The 18985-nt window shown below is 38.0% G+C and overlaps 1 protein-coding gene across 1 annotated transcript in view; it reads left to right on the top strand.

Moving 5' to 3' along the window:
* Positions 1 to 12082, top strand: part of slc7a5 (solute carrier family 7 member 5) — a 38960-nt gene extending 26878 nt beyond the window's left edge. Inside the window, exons 9-10 of the mRNA XM_059334852.1 lie at positions 4896 to 5073; positions 5177 to 12082. Coding sequence (XP_059190835.1) covers positions 4896 to 5073; positions 5177 to 5232 — 234 coding nt within the window. The 3' untranslated portion in view covers positions 5233 to 12082. The remainder of the gene's footprint in view (positions 1 to 4895; positions 5074 to 5176) is intronic.
* Positions 12083 to 18985: the final 6903 nt, after the last annotated feature.

Below are 18985 nucleotides of genomic sequence, written 5' to 3'. Positions count from 1 at the left end.
GGTGCAGATATTAGACTTTCTAATGATTATCATACAGGAACATGGACAGGACAGTTGTAGACAAGTGGACAAGAAGCCTCACTTTGGTCTTTGTCACCATCAACTCACGCTCGAGTTAGCTTTGGCAGCAGGAAATGTTTCTTCTTTGTCTCATGCGACCAACAAAGATCCATTCAGCAGAGCTCAGATGAATAGAGAGTGATCACAGATTAAGGGACGGAAACAAGCTGGATGTTTGTCAGCTGGTGTTGAGGCAGTGTAGTAGTTTGTGTGTGTGTGTGTGTGTATGTGTGTGTGTGTGTGTGTGTGTGTGTGTGTGTGTGTGTGTGTGTGTGTGTGTACAAGAGGAAGCGCACTATGCCTCCTGACTACATCAGTAGCTGCAGGACTAACCCAAAACACAGAACACCATTGTGCCACTGTTGCACTTTTGCAAGTGTGTAAGTTCTCATGTGTTTATGTGTGTGTTTTTGTTTGTGTGTGTGCCCCTTATTAGAGCGTGATTGCTGCCCTAACTCATCTACTCATCTGCCCGCTGGCACATATTTGTGTGTTGATCAGAGGCAGAGTTTGTTAGGGCAGTGGAGTGAAACAGACCTATTAGCCTGTGTGTGTGTGTGTGTGTGTGTGTGTGTGTGTGTGTGTGTGTGTGTGTGTGTGTGTGTGTGTGTGTGTGTGTGTGTGTGTGTGTGTGTGTGTGTGTGTGTGTGTGTGTGTGTGTGTGTGTGTGTGTGTGTGTGTGTGTGTGTGTGTGTTTGTTTTTGTACTTCCTACATAGTGAGGACCGGTAACGATTTTAACCAACAGAGTGAGGACATTTTTGCAAAGTGAGGACATTTTGGCCGGTCCTCACTTCTTTAAAGGCTTTTTTGACATTTCAGTTTTGTTTTAAGGGTTAAAGGTTACATGATAATGATAACTAACTGAAACTGTATCGTGTGGTTGCAAAGCTAATGAAAATGGATAAGACAAAGGAAATAAAGGCAAAATTTACTGACCTCTTTTAATCTCCCACCCAACAAATACCCCATTACAAAAAAACTAAAACTAATAAAAACTAAACTAAAACTAAAGCATTTAAAATAAATAAACACTAAACTAAAACTAGCAAACTCACTCTAAAAACTCTTTAAAACTAACTGAATTTGAAAACAAAAATTCACAACAATTCACAACAAATTTAAAACTAAAACTGATGAAAAATCCCAAACTATTATAACCTTGCAATGGAATTCACTATTACAATGAGGGCCCTCACAAAGATAAAGGTTCAAGAATGTGTGTGTGTGTGTGTGTGTGTGTTCTTGTACTTCCTACATAGTGAGGACCGGTAACGATTTTAACCAACAAAGTGAGGACATTTCGGCCGGTCCTCACTTCTTTAAAGGCTTTTTTGAGAGTGGACTTTGTTTTAAGGGTTATGGGTTACATTAGCTTTATGTTAGGGTTAGAGTTGGGCATTTAGTTGTGATGGTGAAGGTTAGGGAAGGGGCTAGGGAACAAGGTTATTATAGTTAACGAAAACTACAATTGAAAAAACATTTCCGTTAACTGAAATGAAAATAAAAACGAGAGTTTAAAAAAAAAAAAGATAATTAACTGAAACTGTATTGTGTGGTTACAAAACTAACAAAAACAAACTAAGATTATAGTGAAAATGTCCTTTGTTTTCGTCTTTGTCAACTTTTTTCAAACATAATGAAGATGGATAAACCAAAGGAAATAAAGGGAAAATTTACTGACCTCTTTTAATCTCCCACCTAAATACCAAACTAAAACTAGCAAACTCACTCTAAAATGAATTAATAATAACTGAATTTGAAAACAAAAATTCACAACCTAATTAAAACTAAAACTGATGAAAAATTCAGAACTGTTATAACCGTGTGTGTGTGTGTGTGTGTGTGTGTGTGTGTGTGTGTGTGTGTGTGTGTGTGTGTGTGTGTCACTGAGCGACTGAGTGGTGGATAGTGGTGGCACTGTCTCTCTGCCGACCTCTATCACTCTCTTTCACTCTCTGACTCTATTTCTTTCTCCTTTCTTTGTCCGTCACATTCCTGCTGTTCAACTGATCTGGAGCGGAGAATCACGCTGTTAGGTTTACTCATTCATCTTTGGTTAAAAGATAAAGTAACCTGGTAAAGTCATGACTTCAGTTTATGTTCAGTTTACAGGGTTACAGGGCCAAAAGAATATGTCACCTGAACATACCACTCATTAGTGATTATTGTTGTCAGTTTTTGACTCCTTTTCATTCTGCCTGTATAAACCAGTTAAAAAGCTTTACCATGACGTGTTGGTATCATTGTTTTCAAGACAACCTCACCTATATGACCTGATTATTGTTTTCATTTTGACTTACTGGATCAACATTTTCAACACAAAAAAAAACTCACATAACACACATAAAACATGAAAAACAAACCAAAAACACACACAAAATTACAAAAAACAATACAAACACACTCAAAACACACTAAAAACATAATAGAAATACAAAAAAAACACACAAAAAATAATTAAATAAAATAGTAAACACAAAATATTTCATTACAAATGCTAAATGCACAAAGCTAAATTAGAAAAATCTCTGCAAAAAAAGTAAAATCATGTTAATACACTTCAAGTTGTTTTTTTTTTTTTTAAATCTTGGCTGAAAAAGGGTTGATTCATTAATTCGGACATGGAAACTTGTGGAAAAGCCAAAACTTTAGAGTTCAGTTGACAGCAGAGCTCCATGCTGCTTCGTTTTTACGTTGTGACGTCATGAAGAAGTGGTGCTCCGGCGTTTTCATGGACTCCAGAGGGTTAACCCAATAATGGAGTCTGTGACTAATGATAGTAGTTGTGGTGCTAGTAATTAGAATTGAATAACATTGGTAGTAATAGTTATAGTAGCAGTACTAATAGAAGAAATAGGACTAATGGTATCAGTCACAGTAGCAGTGAACATGAAATTACAGCACAAGGGTCCGTAACAGTAGCAAAGAAATTCAAGTAACACTGACGAGTTAATAGTAGTCGGTGTCTTGCAGGAGTGCAGCAACACTCCGGACCCAAACACGATCCCTGATGAGGATGGTAGTAGTAGGCGACAGTCCTAGGCAAACCACATATCTCAAACACTCAGCATCTCACACCAAAACAATCTAGACTGATAGATAGAACTACATATAACACGAAAATGATGTTTCCCTTTAAGTAGGAGTAGCTTAGCTTGGCAAAGAGACTGGAAATGGGAAAATGGCTAGGCTCATTTTCACATATCTTGTTTGTTTAATTGGTAAAGTAACCAATGTGCCAGGACTTTAGTGCACCTAAGATTTTCCTTCATAAGATAAGAGAAGATTTTCCTTTATTTGTCCGACGACGGGGACATTTCCACAGTACAGTACAGTACTGCAAAATAGGTGTGTCTAAAACCAGATAAAAACACTAAATCTGAGGGAAATGATCTTGCTGCATGGACAGATAATTTCAATTGACCAGATTTATTAAATTAAGATTATTAAATCTAGAAATAAGCATGTTGAACACTTAAAATAATAAATGAACTCTTAAAACAAGATAAATTAAAGCTGCAAGCAGCGAGCAGAGTGCACTGACAATTATTTGTTTCTTACCAAGATAAAAAAAACCTTTAGATTTAGAAGTGTTAGATCATTCATCTTGTTTTAAGAGTTATTTCTTATTTTAAGTGTTCAACATGCTTATTTCTAGATTTAATAATCTTAATTCAAGAAATCTTGTCAAGTGAAGTGATCTGTCCATGCAGCAAGATCATTTCCCTCAGATTTAGTGTTTCTATCTTGTTTTTAGAAACACCTTTTTTGCAGTGTATGATGAATGACATTGTAGAATTGTAGAAAACATTCCAACAGACGCTTTTATCTAAAGCGACGTACAAATGAGTGTAATACAACACAAGCAAGGATGAAGTCAAGAAACATAGTAAGAGCAAGTGCTGTGGGTTCAGTTTGAGTCCATTAGGACACAAGTGCTTTATAGGTCGCAAGAGCGCTCAGCGAGATATTTGTCATTTTCTCATCTAAATCTCAGGAAGAGATCTAAAATGACATCTAGTTTCCCAAAACGTCAAACTATTCTTTCAACCCATAAGAACCCAGACCTATTTATCCTTGAAAGAAAATTATGGGGGATATACAACAGACCAAGTGGACCACATAGAACACATTTATGATGTTTTTAAAAAAATACTACCCCTAAATGTCAAAGATCTGTGATAGAACATATATGTCACATTGGGCGTTTATGGTATTTATTTTTGATATTTCTTATTTTAATATAAATAAACTCGACACCTTTTCTGCTTACAGTAACACAAATTTGCCTTTTTCTCCACAACATATATTAAAATTGTGACATTAATATTGCTGTTTAACAACAAATTATTTTTCAGATTTGTTTTTAAGTCACAAAATAATAATAAATCAATAATAAATAAAACAAATAACAAACCCTAATAGGGTTAAATGCAGTAAAGAAAACCCTATTAACAGATTATAATTGTAAATGGGTTTAAACTTAGCCTAGTAACAAAAAATAAGCTTTTCGAAATTAGATACTTTTTTAGATTTAGATTTCTGTTTCCAGTCACAGCCACATTCTGGAGAAGTCACTTCATGTCAAAGTCACGTGACTGTCACATGACCACCACAGCAGGGTGTTGAGTATGCATCGCTTAGAAACTTAATGAGTTTAGGTCAAGCATAAAACTGTATATGGGAAATTCTAGAACATTAAGTGTTTGTTACACCCGTGTCACCATGGGTTCTTATGGGTTAAGAAAGTGTTGAGAGGAAAGGGGGAGCTGTGGAATTCTTCACTCTGTCTGATGAGTTTCTGTTAAAAACCCTCCTGTCTCTGTCCTGCAGGTGAATATTCTGCTGCCGGTGAGTTTCGTGCTCGCCTGCCTCTTCCTCATCATCGTCTCCTTTTGGAAGACTCCAAATGAGTGTGCGTATGGTTTTGGCATCATCGCCACCGGTCTTCCTGTCTACTTCGTCGGCGTATGGTGGAAGACCAAACCCAAGTGGTTGGTGAATGGAATCTGTGAGTACAGCAACTCTCTCTCCTCCATGTCTGACTTCCTGAAACTGTGACTTGGCATTGTGGGTAACTGCAACTTGTGTGTGTTTGTGTGTTTTTTTTGCAGTCTCGACCACAGCCTTTTGTCAGAAGGTGATGGAGGTGGTGCCTCAGGAGAGCTAAAAACCCATGCTCCTTACTTACAGCCAGTGGCCAATCAGGTCACACCAACAGTGACCTCTGGGTTCTGACATCACATCTGATGAAGCTTGACCTCTGATGACCCATATGATCCCACTCTTTTTCACTCGCTCTCTCTCTCTCACACACACACACACACAAACACACACACACACACACACACACACACACACACACACACACACACACACACACACACACACACACACACCCTGTCTGCAGGGTTCTGATAAGGACCTAAAGAAAACAGAAACATGCAGGCGTCTGAAGCTGCCGCGTCTTAATGGTCTTCAACTATTTTTCTTTTTGTTTCTCAGTTTGCTGACATTTTGGGGTTATTTTTGGGTATGGACTTTTTTTAGTCGCTAACTATCCTTCGTAGGTTGTTATGCATTGTTGTTGTTTTTTATGATGCATTTCAATGAATTGTTTCCAATTTCCTGCTGTTTTTTGTGTGTGAATGTGTTCATGTAAAATATCATCCCTCATCAGAATCCTGTTATTATAAGTTGTGCCTTACTTGGCAAATGAAGTTGTAACTGTGAGCTGTGACAGTAGTTGTTGTTGGTGTCTGAGGCTATTCTCAGCCTTGAAACTGGCCTTCACAACTGTGAACAGAGCTCTCGCTGGTCTACAGTCTTTGCAACCAGGAGCTGTTTTTCAATCCTGCAAGCATCTATTTTAAATCTCCTGGAACCAACGTTTGCTTTCAAGCAGAAGTTTGAATTAAACAAGATGAGTTTTGTCATATATTAATGAAGCTTTGCATTGGAAACCTTTGGTCCGGCAGTCATTAGAATTCTTTAGCACTTTAGTTAAAAGTCTTGTCTTTTCTGTCTGCTCATTGGACGATGGTGTGGTATGTCTGTCACTAGGGTTGGGCCGGTGTAAAAATGTTCAAACCTGTATGATATGAAGCCAAACACTGGACCAGACCGGTATACCGAATTTTACTACCAGGTGTCGAACCTGACTCAACAGCCGTTTGAATTGGAGTCCAATTGTTAGCAGTAATGTACCTCCATGCTCTAAGACCAGCAAAACCAGAAATCAACCCAACTCTAGTCACTATACTGCCTGTGACCACTGACTGTGTGTCTGTTGAGTTTAAGCCCTGCTCTCTGCTGTTTTTGCCACCCAATGTGTTTTTAAAGTCGTCTATACTGCTGTAGGAAGTGAGTGAAGCTGACTGAGATCAAGGTGTTTGAGGTGTTTCTGTCTGGCTAACTGAGTCCCTTACAGAATGAAGAGTTGATGGAAGCTTTTGTTTGTAGCCTACTTGGTTCACGTGTGTGCAGTAAACTGATATCACCTCAAAGGATTTCTGGGTATTATAGTTTAAATCATCATGTTGTCTCATTGACAGGTGCAGTATGGGAGGTTGTTCTACGGCTACCGCTGAAAATTGAAAATTCAAAGTGTGAGATATTTTCCTGCTGTTGATTACTTTTTGGGTCAGTGATCTTCTATTTACTTCAGGGAGTAATCTCTCAGTGTACTGAGCCTGGCTTGCAGAGCGCCTTTAAAACGTCATCACACTGAGAGACTGTTTCAGACTGTATACTGTTATAAAGACATGTCAGATTGCACACAGTGTCAGATTAGAGCAGAGGCTGGCACATTCTGGTCAGTTGGTAGATTGGTTGCTCAATATGCTCTCTCAGATTGGTTGCCCAGTTGCTAGTGTTACTTTCATAAGGCTGTGTGTCCACCAATGCATTTTTGCCCCAAGCAGAAAACACTAGGTCCTGTCCTGGAAACACCCTTCTGGGAGCGCGAGAGTGCTTTTGAGGGCCAATGGTTTTTTTTGGTTGCAAAGATAAAAAAATGTATGTTGAAGTAAAAATGTCTGCACAACATAGAGTACTTGCTCTGGGAGACGGGAAGGCTAAAGCATGTAGAAGGGACGGACCTGCTGCCACTCTTTGTGACCAGCAGTCTTCATTTTTCCTCCGTTGTTGTTGACAGTTGGTCTTTGTGGTATTATATATGATGATTTTGGGGAGCATTGGTTTGACTTTACTTATACTATACAGTTGCAGAAGCCATCCAGACAATTTTTAAATTCAATTCTGAAGACTAGTTGAGACATAAAACTAGGCGTCATCTGCATAACGATTGTATAGGCACAGCATTGAAGTGACTTATATCATGGCCAAGGGATAACAGATACAAAGTAATTATAATTGGGCCAAGAACTGAGCCTTGTGGGACTCCACTCCAAGTTTACTCAAGTTATCATTAGTCTGCTCACCCTCCATCGTGATGAAACAGCAGGCTGACAGTCTCGCCGACCAGAAATAAACACATTATACATACAGTGCTCAGCACAGAATAGACGACCAATTGTTTGGTTGAAGAAAAAGGTAAAATTCCAGTTCTTTGGTTGACTACAGCCCCACTTGTGTTGTGGGGCTTCTTGGACACAGACAGATGAAGGTTTAACTTTCTGGACTAACAGGCACTTGTGACATTTACTTTTAAAGGTTTCACTGTTCAACACTCGGATCTATTGTTATGTTTTGTCACATTTTGTTATATTTGTGTGTTTGGGCGTCCTTAATGTGGGTGGATGCAGTTGGGGGTGAAAGGTCAAAAAGATGTAAGCAGACGGACAACCTTAAACTTCATCATATGGAGAGAGATGATGGAGAGGAAGTGGAAAAGGGGAGATATTTTTTTTTTTATGTTTTGTTTTATTTTATTTCTTTTCAATGTTTTGGGGGTCGGGGTTGGTTGGGGGGTTAAAGTACATAAGGCGCACATTTTCAGATTACAGTAGGAACTGCTTATTTTAATTTTTCATCCTCATTTTTTGTTTTTATTTTTCCACTCAGTTACAATAAAATATTAGTGGTGTATTATTATTAACGTCGACCTTCCTGCTGGCAACGGACCAAAAGTACAGAAAATGTTACCATGGCAGCGCTGTTAACGTCAGGACAGTGTGGCGACAGTAAAGCCCGCAAAGTCGTTGCCATAGAAACAGTGGATGCATCCAGGTGGATGCGGGAAGTGTTAATGTTTATGTTTTATAGGTAGAACCTTTCTAACACTCCAGCCATCGCACAGAGCAGATGGGGAAACTAACCCGAATAGAACTGTAGAAAGTTTATTTATTTATTTTTAGGAAACTTGTTGTTGTTTATTGTTATTAGTCCCTCTAATTTGTTTACAGGGCATTTTGTCGAAAGTGCTTTACAAATAAATCTTGAGTTTTTTCCACTCTTGTGTTCTGTTGTGTTTGGTTTTGCTACACTTTTTTCATTTGTTTTTTTCTTATTTTTATATTATTTTTTCAAACATGGCTAAACCTACCTACAAATTGATATCATAACGAAATTGGCAGAAAACAAAAAATAGTATATCTCTCTTCTTGGTTTGTTTCAGTTAAAGCTGCTCCAACCAATAGTTCAATAAATCAATGGATTTATGATTCAACAGTGGCTGACTGTACATGTCAATGCTGTTTACAGCTGGTTGCACTACCCCCAAGTGGCCAGAATAAACTCATGCAGGTTTGAGGAACATAAAGTAATGAGGTGTTCGTCCTTGACTTTGACTAAAAAATGTCACCTACAATAAGTTTAATTTAACCCATAAGAACGTTCTAAATGTTCTTGAATCTCCCATATTCAGCTTTATGCTTCACCCTAACTCATTAAATTCCAAAGCGACACATACTCAACACCCTGGTTTGGTGGTCATGTGACTGTGACAAGAAGTGACTTGAAAAATGTGAAAAACAAAATGTGGCTGCCACTGAAAACAGAAATCAAAGAAAGTATCTAATTTTAAAAAGCATTTTTTTTGTTACTTGGCTAAGTTAAAACCCATTTAACAATTCAAATCCGTTAAAAAGGTGTCCTTTATCACATCAGGCTTTTAACCTAAAAATCGTAAAGGAAAACTTGATGTGACGTATCTGTCACAATAACAAATATGGAAATATGCCACTCAATTACTTTCGCTGTTTAAACAAATCTGGAAAGGAATTTGTTGCACTATTAATATCACAAATTTGATGTAAGTTTTTGAAGAAAAAAAGGCGTCAAGAAATACCATAAACATAAATACCATAAACACCCAATTTAACATATATGTCACATCACAGATCTTTGACATTTAGGGGTAGTATTTAAAAAACACACATCAGGGGGGCACGGTGGCGCAGTTATAATATAATGGGTTACAAAATCGTGGGATAAAAATAAAAAAAATGAAATAAAAAACACACATAAATGTGTTCTATGTGGTTCACTTGGTCTGTGGTATATTTCCCATAATTTTCCTTTAAGGATATCTGGGTTCTTATGTTCTTAAAAAAGGAAGGAGAATACAATGACTACAGCAAATATTGCAGATATCACAATGAGTTGCAGTTGACTTTTTTTCAGCTTCCGACTCCTTCATGGATTTAACCAATTTATCGTTGTATATTTAATGGAAAGGCACAATGAAGACAGATGACGCCTATGGGTACTGAACTTTTCCATTGAGACAGTCTCAAGAATTTATATTAAAAGCTGCACCACAGGAATAGGGCGTTGAAACAATTGGACTTGTGCCTTCTCTCTTTTCAGTCCAATTTCCTTTAAGCTGTGCCAAAAACAACGCGCAGCACTAAAATATTAACTCGACCAACATTGCCACTTGTTAGTCACCTTCTAACAATCTGAATCCTTCAACTCTGGACTTGTTCCAGACAGCCGTCAGCTTTTTGCTTTAAGCGATGTTCTGTGTTCTATGCTCATATGTCTTATTTAGTCTTGCGGAGGAGTGTCAAACTCATTTTCCACATGGGATATATATTAAGGCCTTATTATAAGACCTTATATATTATATATATAAGGTCTTATTAGGACAGCACAAACCTCAGTGGACAAATAGGCAGAGCAGTGCATTGTATTGAAGAAATGAAATTAATAATTACTCTGCAATATTTATGCTTTGCTAAGTCACCCAGTGGGACATTATAGGCTGTTTGGTTGGATGATTTTGGCCCGAGGGCTGAATGTTTGAAACCCCTGCTCTCGTGTTACATGTACTTAGCTTTTACTATGACAGTACTATCGGAATTCAGTGTTGGAGTACTTCAACGGGCATATTTAGCATATTTTCTGCAAAAATGGCAACAGAAAGTACCTTACATTACCTGTCTAGTTTACAAATACTTTACACTTACATTTATTTTATTTGTTTTTTAAATGCGAGTTAAGTTGAGTTGATATATATTTAAAAATTAAAAAACATTTTTATGTGTAATTCAATTTTTTTTTTAAATCAATGCCTGCAAATTCTGATACTTTGTTGCAAGGCTTCTTACCTTCACAAACATAATCAGTAATTTTGTTTTCTTTGCAATATTGTACCTTGCATTTTTTTCCCCTTTTTCCAGGTATATATTCACAAAGTAAAAAACAAACCATAAGGTAAACAGACAAACATATACACAAGGCAAACTGGTATTTCCCAAATGAGGATCTCAAAGAAAAGAAATAAAGAAACAAACAAAACAAAAATACAAAAATAAATAAATAATAGAAAATAAGGGGTGGTGCATGTATGCGTGTTCATGTATCTGTGTGTGTGTGTGTGTGTGTGTGTGTTAGTGTTGGGGTGGGGACCATTTAGTTCACCTCCTTAATTTGATTAAATATTTCCACTGTTTTTATCAGCCTTTCTTTACAGTATAACTTATTCCAAATATGTATTTGTTCCCTATTTCTGAAAGTTAGTCTTTCCATCTCTAAACTTTGTTCTGCTGTTAATATCCATGCTTTTAATTTTGGTGTATTTGATTGTTTCCATGCTTTAGTCACCTGCTTCATGGCGGTTACTCTCAGTATATTAAAAAATAAATGTCCTTTGCTCTTATCTTCCCTTTTAAATAAATACCTAACCAATGTTGTACCTGCAAAGGCTCTTTCAACTCAAAAATGCACTTTAGGATTTCCTTAAGTCCTTCCCAGTATGTTGTTAATACTGGGCATATAAAAAGCATATGCATATAATTGTGCCTGCAAATTCAAAGCTTTAATTTATATTTTTGCGCTTCCCAGATTTTACAACAAATTGACTTGATACATTACTATGACCATCAGTGTGTTGGGTGCCTATTTATTCCTGTAACTATGTTGCCTTTGTACCTGTGTTAAACTGCCTCTCATCTAACTCTGTGGCCTCTACAGCAGGAAGTGGGCAGGAGGTGGGTCTGACTTATCTTGTTTGACTATTTCAGTTCGGAGCAGCGAGAGAGGAAGCAGAAGGTTAGACTGTCAGATTTCTCACTACTGTGTTTCAGTGCTTTTAGTCCTTGTTGGAACCTTGTTTGCCTTCACATGCTCTTCTCACAAGCCTCTTCCTCCTCAGTCCTTCAGAAAGCACTGATGCTCGGGTACTGCAGTATCAATCAAAGTCTCACAGGCACTCGGAAATTCCTGCATCCCATTTCTGTTCCCACTTGTTGGTTACAACTGAATGGATGTGGAATGTCATTGTAACAGTGACATTTTCCTGTAAGCTCCTGGCTCGCTAGTTCTTGCTGGGGAGAGATTATTGAAAACACTGCTAGTTTTGGATCATTAAGGGCTTTTGTGGTGACTGTTCTTGTAGTTGCAATTAGAACATGAAATATAATTTGAAATGTAAAAGTAGACTACACTGAGCCGGACCAAAACTGTGATGAAAGTATGAGAAGACGACAACATTCAACCACTGTGCTGCTGCTGCTGCTGCTTTATCTTTCTTTCCTCTTGATGTTTGTATGACTTTGTATTTCTTGTTTATATTCTGAAAAATAAAAATAAAGACAGACCCAAATAAAACTAAACTGTGTTTCTCTCCTAAAAGTCAATCAATTCATAAATACTCACACCACATTTATCAGGAACACAAATATCAACAGGACCCTGTAGATTAGAATAGATTAATTACTTTACCCCTCTGGAGTCTCCAAAAGCGCCAAAGCATGACTTCTTCATCACATCCAGACTAGAAAACAAAGCAGCGTGGAGCCCTACTGTAAATTTACCTCTAAAGTTCTGGCTGTAAACTCCATGGGGCCAGTTTCAGTTTGATGATAATATACCAATATATCCAAGTAAAACTGGAGACAAGCTCAAATATATTTAGTATAAAATGATAAAAGTTATATTTATTTGCAACCTTAATTATATTTGCAACATTTGTTCACATTTGCAACATTTACATTTTTTATTGAGCATTATAATGTTTTGAAAGTAAAAAAAGACAACACATTTTATGTTGGACTAAAGGACTAAAAAAAGACACAAAAAGAGCAAAAAAGACGCAAAAAGACACAAAATTACCCAAAAAAAGATGCAAAATGACAAAAAAAAGACACAAAATTACCAAAAAAAAAGACACAAAATGAGAAGACAGAATGACCAAAAAACAATAGCACAGAAGACACAAAATGACCAAAAAAGACACAAAATGACCAAAAAAGACAAAAAAGACATGAAAAGGGTTCAAAAATGGACAAAATAGCCCAAGACTCCTTAATCATACAATGGGGAACTTTAAACTCTACATGTAACCCATCCTTTTTTACACACAAGTGAACACACCATGCAAGGAGCAGTGGGCAGTATTTTTTCTGCGCCCAGGGAGCTGTGCGGGTTGGTTAGGTGCCTTGCTCAAGTGCACTTTAGTTCTTAACCTGTTGGACCAATTTGAACCGGCGACTCTCCAGTTTCAACACCAATTCCTAACCTCTAGGCCACGGACTCAAGTTAGGCTGGTTGCTGAGGTAAACATGGCACACAGCCGATGAATGTTCTTAGAAACAAACTAATCATGTAAAGTATTCTGAGCCTCCAGCGCAGCCGAGGTCAGTTTTACAGCCTCATGGTAAAGTCCAGGTATGAGGACAGGAACGCTGAACCCTGAACTACACAAAGAAGCAACTTCAGGTTGGACAAACAGGGCATGTGGCAGCCTCTGGGTCTGAAAAGAAAAGTCATCTATGTATGAAAGTCAATGAGAAAATGACCCAACTTCTCGGTAAACATTTCCCAATGAGTTTATGGTCTCAGGTGCTATACTGCCCTACAAAGTCTAACTGCAGTAACTACATTTTTGGGCAAAATTTGCTTTATTTCAGAGAAATAATTATATAAAAATTGCAGTAACTACAAAATCCACCTAAAAACCAAAGCAGACAGCGGTAAGTTCACTTATGAGACAAAAATTATATTAAGACTAAAATATAACATTACTTTATGATATTAAGTCTAAAATACAGAAATATTTGAAAAGAGCTGTTAAACACTTTTAAGTACATTTATAACAAAATCAGTTTGAAAATGTTTATTCACTGAAAACAAGATATACCTTTTCCAGCAATGCAAAACCAGAGCGCAGTAATTACATCTTTGGGGTCAAAGGTCAAATAAATTGTCATGATTTTTTATCATAAAAATGACATCATCAATACAGGTAGAAATAAGTGTCATATCACTAAAGCAGTTTTTCTCAGTTTAACCCTTTGTGTAGTTACTGCAGTTAGATTTTGTAGATCAGTATAGTTTCAAGTCTTCTTAGAACCCTTAAACCCTAGTGTCTTATCAAAGTTAATTGCAACATTTTCAGTTATACTAAAAGACAGGGCTCAGGAGTCAGCTATTCATTTTAAATTACAGATAAACCTCACTAATCAAGTGTTAGCTTATAATTTGGTATCCTCCTCCCTAGGTTCATCCTCATCCAAATATGGTCATTCTGGCTCTACAAAAACAAAATGAGGGCTGCGAAAATGAAAACTTGAGGCTTAAAAATGGTTGTTCAAAAACTTGGGGGATTTCATGGTGGTTATGTCCAGTGGTGTAGCGGAGGGTATACACAGGTATGAAGGGTATACTCACCTCTTTACAGTATACCCACCAATCAGCCAAAAAGCTTTTGGAACAGAGAGGAAACAAAATGAAGTTTTTTTGTAGGCATCACCATGGGGTCTTTTGAGAATTTGGCTATGGGATTATTGCATTGGATTTTGGATCTTTGCTCTGTGGCAAACACACGTTTCTGATGCTGACGTATTTTGTTCAGCAGGATAATCTTCACAAATGAACACCACTTTTATGATGTTTGAAGTCATAATGCAGCTGACGAAAGTAAAAAGCTAACGTTATGCTATAGCGAGCTACACTACGATCACGTGACAGTCTCCAACAAGCTAAGCAGAGGTTTTAACAAAGCTAGCAAATATGTAGCATAACAATTGTTTATTAATATAATCAACAATCTACAAGAGTTTGCAAGAGCGATGAAAAACACGACTAGAGGCTGTAAGGCGACTAGTGAGAGAGCTCTGGCCGTGTCTAGTGTGATGACATTTAATGTCCCAACAACCTCATTTAGCCACTTGTTAGCAACAGTGGTTACAACATTTTAAGGACACATAAAAACTCATGTATTTACTAATGTATTTTATGTCATACAACACAATGTGAACATCTCTTCAACTTGTGTTCACCACAGACCTTATTTTATTTTGAGAGTAAGGACCCAATGGCACTAAAATGCTAACTTACTTCCAGGTTTAAGGACTTATTCTTGTGGCGCCCTATATACAGGAGAGTATGACCACTTTCTCCTCAGTAACCTACGCTTCTACTGTATCTAGTAGTACGTACACCAGTCAACCACCACTACATCCCTGGCTATGTCCATATCTTTAATACATCATGACATCTATGATACAGATTTCTGGACTTTTACTTGGATAAAGTTAATAGTTACAACAACATCCGTGTCTCTTTGTGATCCATGTTTTTAACTCAAGATTGTTGGGTGCCTTCTTTGTATTTAGACATCTAGTAGAAGTTCTGGAGCTTTCAATTATATCAGGTGATCTTGGCAACAACAAGGCAGGATTAAACACATAACCCGGTCTTGTTTCTGATGCTTCTGTTCTTGTTTCTGAAGGGGGCAGTGCTGATGCTCATTTATGAATGTATCACTCATACACATATATGTCTTTTAAATTTAACATTGTTTAACAATCTGGTTAGGTTTAGACATTTAAGCTACTTGGTTAAGTTCAGAAAAAGATCATAGTATGGGTAGAGATAAGTAGGCCCATGAGATGAAGTTGTGGTATGTGACGTATTTAACATATCATGGATTATGGTTACATATTAAATATTGACTCTTGGTTTCACATGAACAGTCCTGTGTATGTTTGACCCATCCATCCATGTCATTCTCCATATGTGGCCTTTGTCACTCTTTATACAAAGAGCTTCAGCTTGGATCCATGCAACTTGTACCCACCAGCTCTACACGAAAATTGGGTGTCATGATTGATGACCAACTGACCTTCAAGGTTCATGTGTCCTTAATTGCGTGATCTTATGGATTCTCCCTGTACAAAATCAGACCTTACCTGACTGAGCAATCGACACAACTCCTGGTTCAGGCCCTTGTGTTATCCCGTTTAAACTACTGCAACTCTCTACTGGCAGATCTTCCTGCTGCACCACCAAGCCTCTGCAGATGATCCAGAACGCGGCTGCACGTCTGGTCTTCAACCAGCCCAGGAGAGCACATGTCACTCCGCTCCTCATCTCTCTGCTCTGGCACCCGGTCTCAGCCCGCATCAGATTCAAAGCCTTGTCTCTTGCCTACAAAATAGCAATGGGCACAGCCGCTTCTTATCTGAACCCCCTTGTTCAGGTCCACAAACCTTTCAGTCCACTACGCTCCTCCAGTGAAAGACGCCTGGCTTCCTCCACCGCTGAGTCCTTCTCAACCTTTAAGAAGAGACTGAAGACCAACTCTTTACTGAACACCTTCACTCTTGATCTACACTGACGACTATGACAAGTATCTCACTGACCGATCTTGTGACCTATAAAGCACTTGTGTCCTAATGGACTCAAACTGAACCCACAGCACTTACTCTTGCTATGTTTCTTGACTTCATCCTTGCTTGTGTTGTATTAACTCTCATTTGTTCGTCACTTTGGATAAAAGCGTCTGCTAAATGACATTGTAGAAATGTAGAATTGTAGAATTATACTACATCACCTGACTTCCTCTTTGCCACTGTCAAAATCACCACAGTGACCTAACAAAAAAAGTTAATACAGGGTGTGTGTTTTAGGGAGTGTCGGCTTCAGGTTGCTGCTACATTTTACTGAGAGGCACCACCTGTCTCTTCTCACGACACAGAGCCAGCTGACAATATTATATTTATCTTCAAACAGCTTGAGATATGCATGTGGGGGACATGCATGTCTGAGAGCTGATAATGACACTGTTGTTGGAGAAATACCTTCATGTGAATGTGTTTGTGGAGGTTTAGGGGTGGATAGTCCTCCCTTAAAGTGGCCACAATCCAACACTCATTATTTAAGAATTTACTGGATTTTTTATGTGGATCCATCTGGAGCCATTAAGGGATTTTTTTTAACTCACAATGACTGTTGAATATTCTTTGTCAACAGGAAATAGAGTGTGGAAATCAACATCTGGATTCCTCATTTTTCATCAACAAGTCATGAGACATGTTGGTTCCCTGGTTGAACTTTGAGTGTCTTCATTTTTCTCAGCCAGTGTTGTGTTTGGTTGTATCTGTAGACACAAGCCTGCTGTTTTATAGCTTCTTTGATCAGTGAAACAAAGTCAGTAAATCTGACAGAATGTGACAAAAGAGGAATGCTTCCCTTTTAATGAGAAAGACTAAATCTTGGAAAACTAGCTGAGGAACTTGGCCACATTTGACCCACAATGAACAAAACAAAAAAATGATTCCCTGCCCTCTACCCTTAAACTCAAATTAGGTGTTTGGCATGTCTAATGGGAACCATTAGAGTTTATGGGGTCAGCTCATGGTTACAATTTGCAGGAAATACATAATTTATCAGTCCTGCTCTCATACTTTTGTATAATTAACTTTAAGGTGTGTTGCTGGAAGGTGAAAGCAAGTGGGCGTGAGACAACATCTGCAGCCTACAAATGAATTCTCATTGATGTTACTAGATTCCTCACCGAGTCATAACATTCTTGCTCTCATTGTGTAATAGATCATATCACATAAATCTTGTGATCTCAGTGATTAACCATTGAGACTGTTATATGTTTTAAAGGCAGGCAGGCAGGCAGGCAGGCTACTGTCCAACTAACCTAATCATTTATTTATGTTAGTACACTGTAAAAAATAATAAATTTACGGTAAAATACCGGCAGCTGTGGTTGCCAGAAATTCACCGTAAAAATTACAGTGAGTGGGTTTTCTATTATAAGTTTAAATTTATGAATATTCCTGTTATTTTTAGTGTAATTGTGTCATTCATTCACGCATCATGGTATTTGTCCATAAATTTAGCATGAAAATGTTATATTTTTACAGCAAAACTGTGCGTTTCTTTCAGTTTATGACAGTAAAAGTTAAAGTTTTGTGCTATTCTTTGATTTACGGTAATTAAAAGTGTCTACTGATATACAATTTTTAATTTTAGCCCTATTTCTACAAACATTTTTACAGTGTAGGCACTGGGCTCTGTACTTGATGTACTTGTACTTAAAGTGGTCACTTCACAAGTGGTATCTATTGCTTGTGAGATCCTGTTTTTTTTCTTGCTTCCAGCTCATTTGATTGCAGGAGGACCTTCAGGAATCTGATAAAATGCACACCGCGCCTTGAGGGAAATTCTCTTTAATTTGGCACAAACGTCCAATTGGACTCAAGGACCAAACAATTTGATTTTAAATGTCAAAGGTCAACTTCACTGATTTTACAAAATATGCTAGTATGATTCAAATATATTAAAAATGGGGCTACATGGTGGTGTAGTGGTTAGCACTCTTGCCTAACAGCAAGAGGGTCGCCAGCTCGACTCCAGCTGGGTTTCCTATTGGCCTGCGGCTCTTCTGTGTGGAGTTTGCATATTCTCTCCGTGTCAGCGTGGGTTCTCTCTGGGTACTCCGGCTTCCTCCCACAGTCCAAAAACATGCACTTAGGTTTAATTGGTGATTTTAAATTGCTCGTAGTTGTGAATGAGAGCGTGATTGTCTGTCTCTATCAAGGTTATTATAGTTAATGAAAGCTAACAAAATAACAAAAACTAGAATTGAAAAAAAAAATTTTAGTTAACAAATCAATCAAATCAAATCGAAATGACTTTATTTATCCCCGAGGGTAAATTCAGGTAGTCTGGTAGAATCTCTGTTAGAATGAGACAGCCTGATGGCTGTAGGAGAGAAGGAACTTTTGAATCTCTCCGTCCTGCAACAGAGAGAGACAGGTCATCTCTCCACCACCTCCTCCAGTGTGTCCAACCTGGCTCCAACCACAGAACCAGCTCTTTAGACCAGTCTGTCCAACCGCCTTCATCTCTGTGTGTGATGCTGCCTCCCCAGCAGACTGCAGCATAAAACAACACACTACCACCACACACTGATAAAACATCTGCAGCATCACACTACAGATGTCCAGAGATCTGAGCTTCAAGAAGAAAAAGAGGCGGCTCTGCCCGTTTATGTGTTTAGGGACCAGTCCAACTTATTATCCAGCTAGATACTTATAACTTGGCACCACCTCCATGTCCACCCCACAGGTATTCACTGGCTGAAGAGGGTTGAACCTGTGGCTTGAACCTGTGGAAATCTGTTGTTGTAACCAGAGATGGTGTTGATTCCTCTCCACATTTCACAGATGTTGCTGTTCTGTAGATTTTTCTCCAGTTTCTTCTTGTATTCCACCTTT

The sequence above is a fragment of the Centropristis striata genome, chromosome 6 (genome assembly GCF_030273125.1).
Source record: "Centropristis striata isolate RG_2023a ecotype Rhode Island chromosome 6, C.striata_1.0, whole genome shotgun sequence".
Lineage (NCBI taxonomy): Eukaryota > Metazoa > Chordata > Actinopteri > Perciformes > Serranidae > Centropristis > Centropristis striata.
The sequence above is the reverse complement of the archived record's forward strand: the minus strand, read 5'-3'. Positions and strand labels throughout refer to the sequence as shown.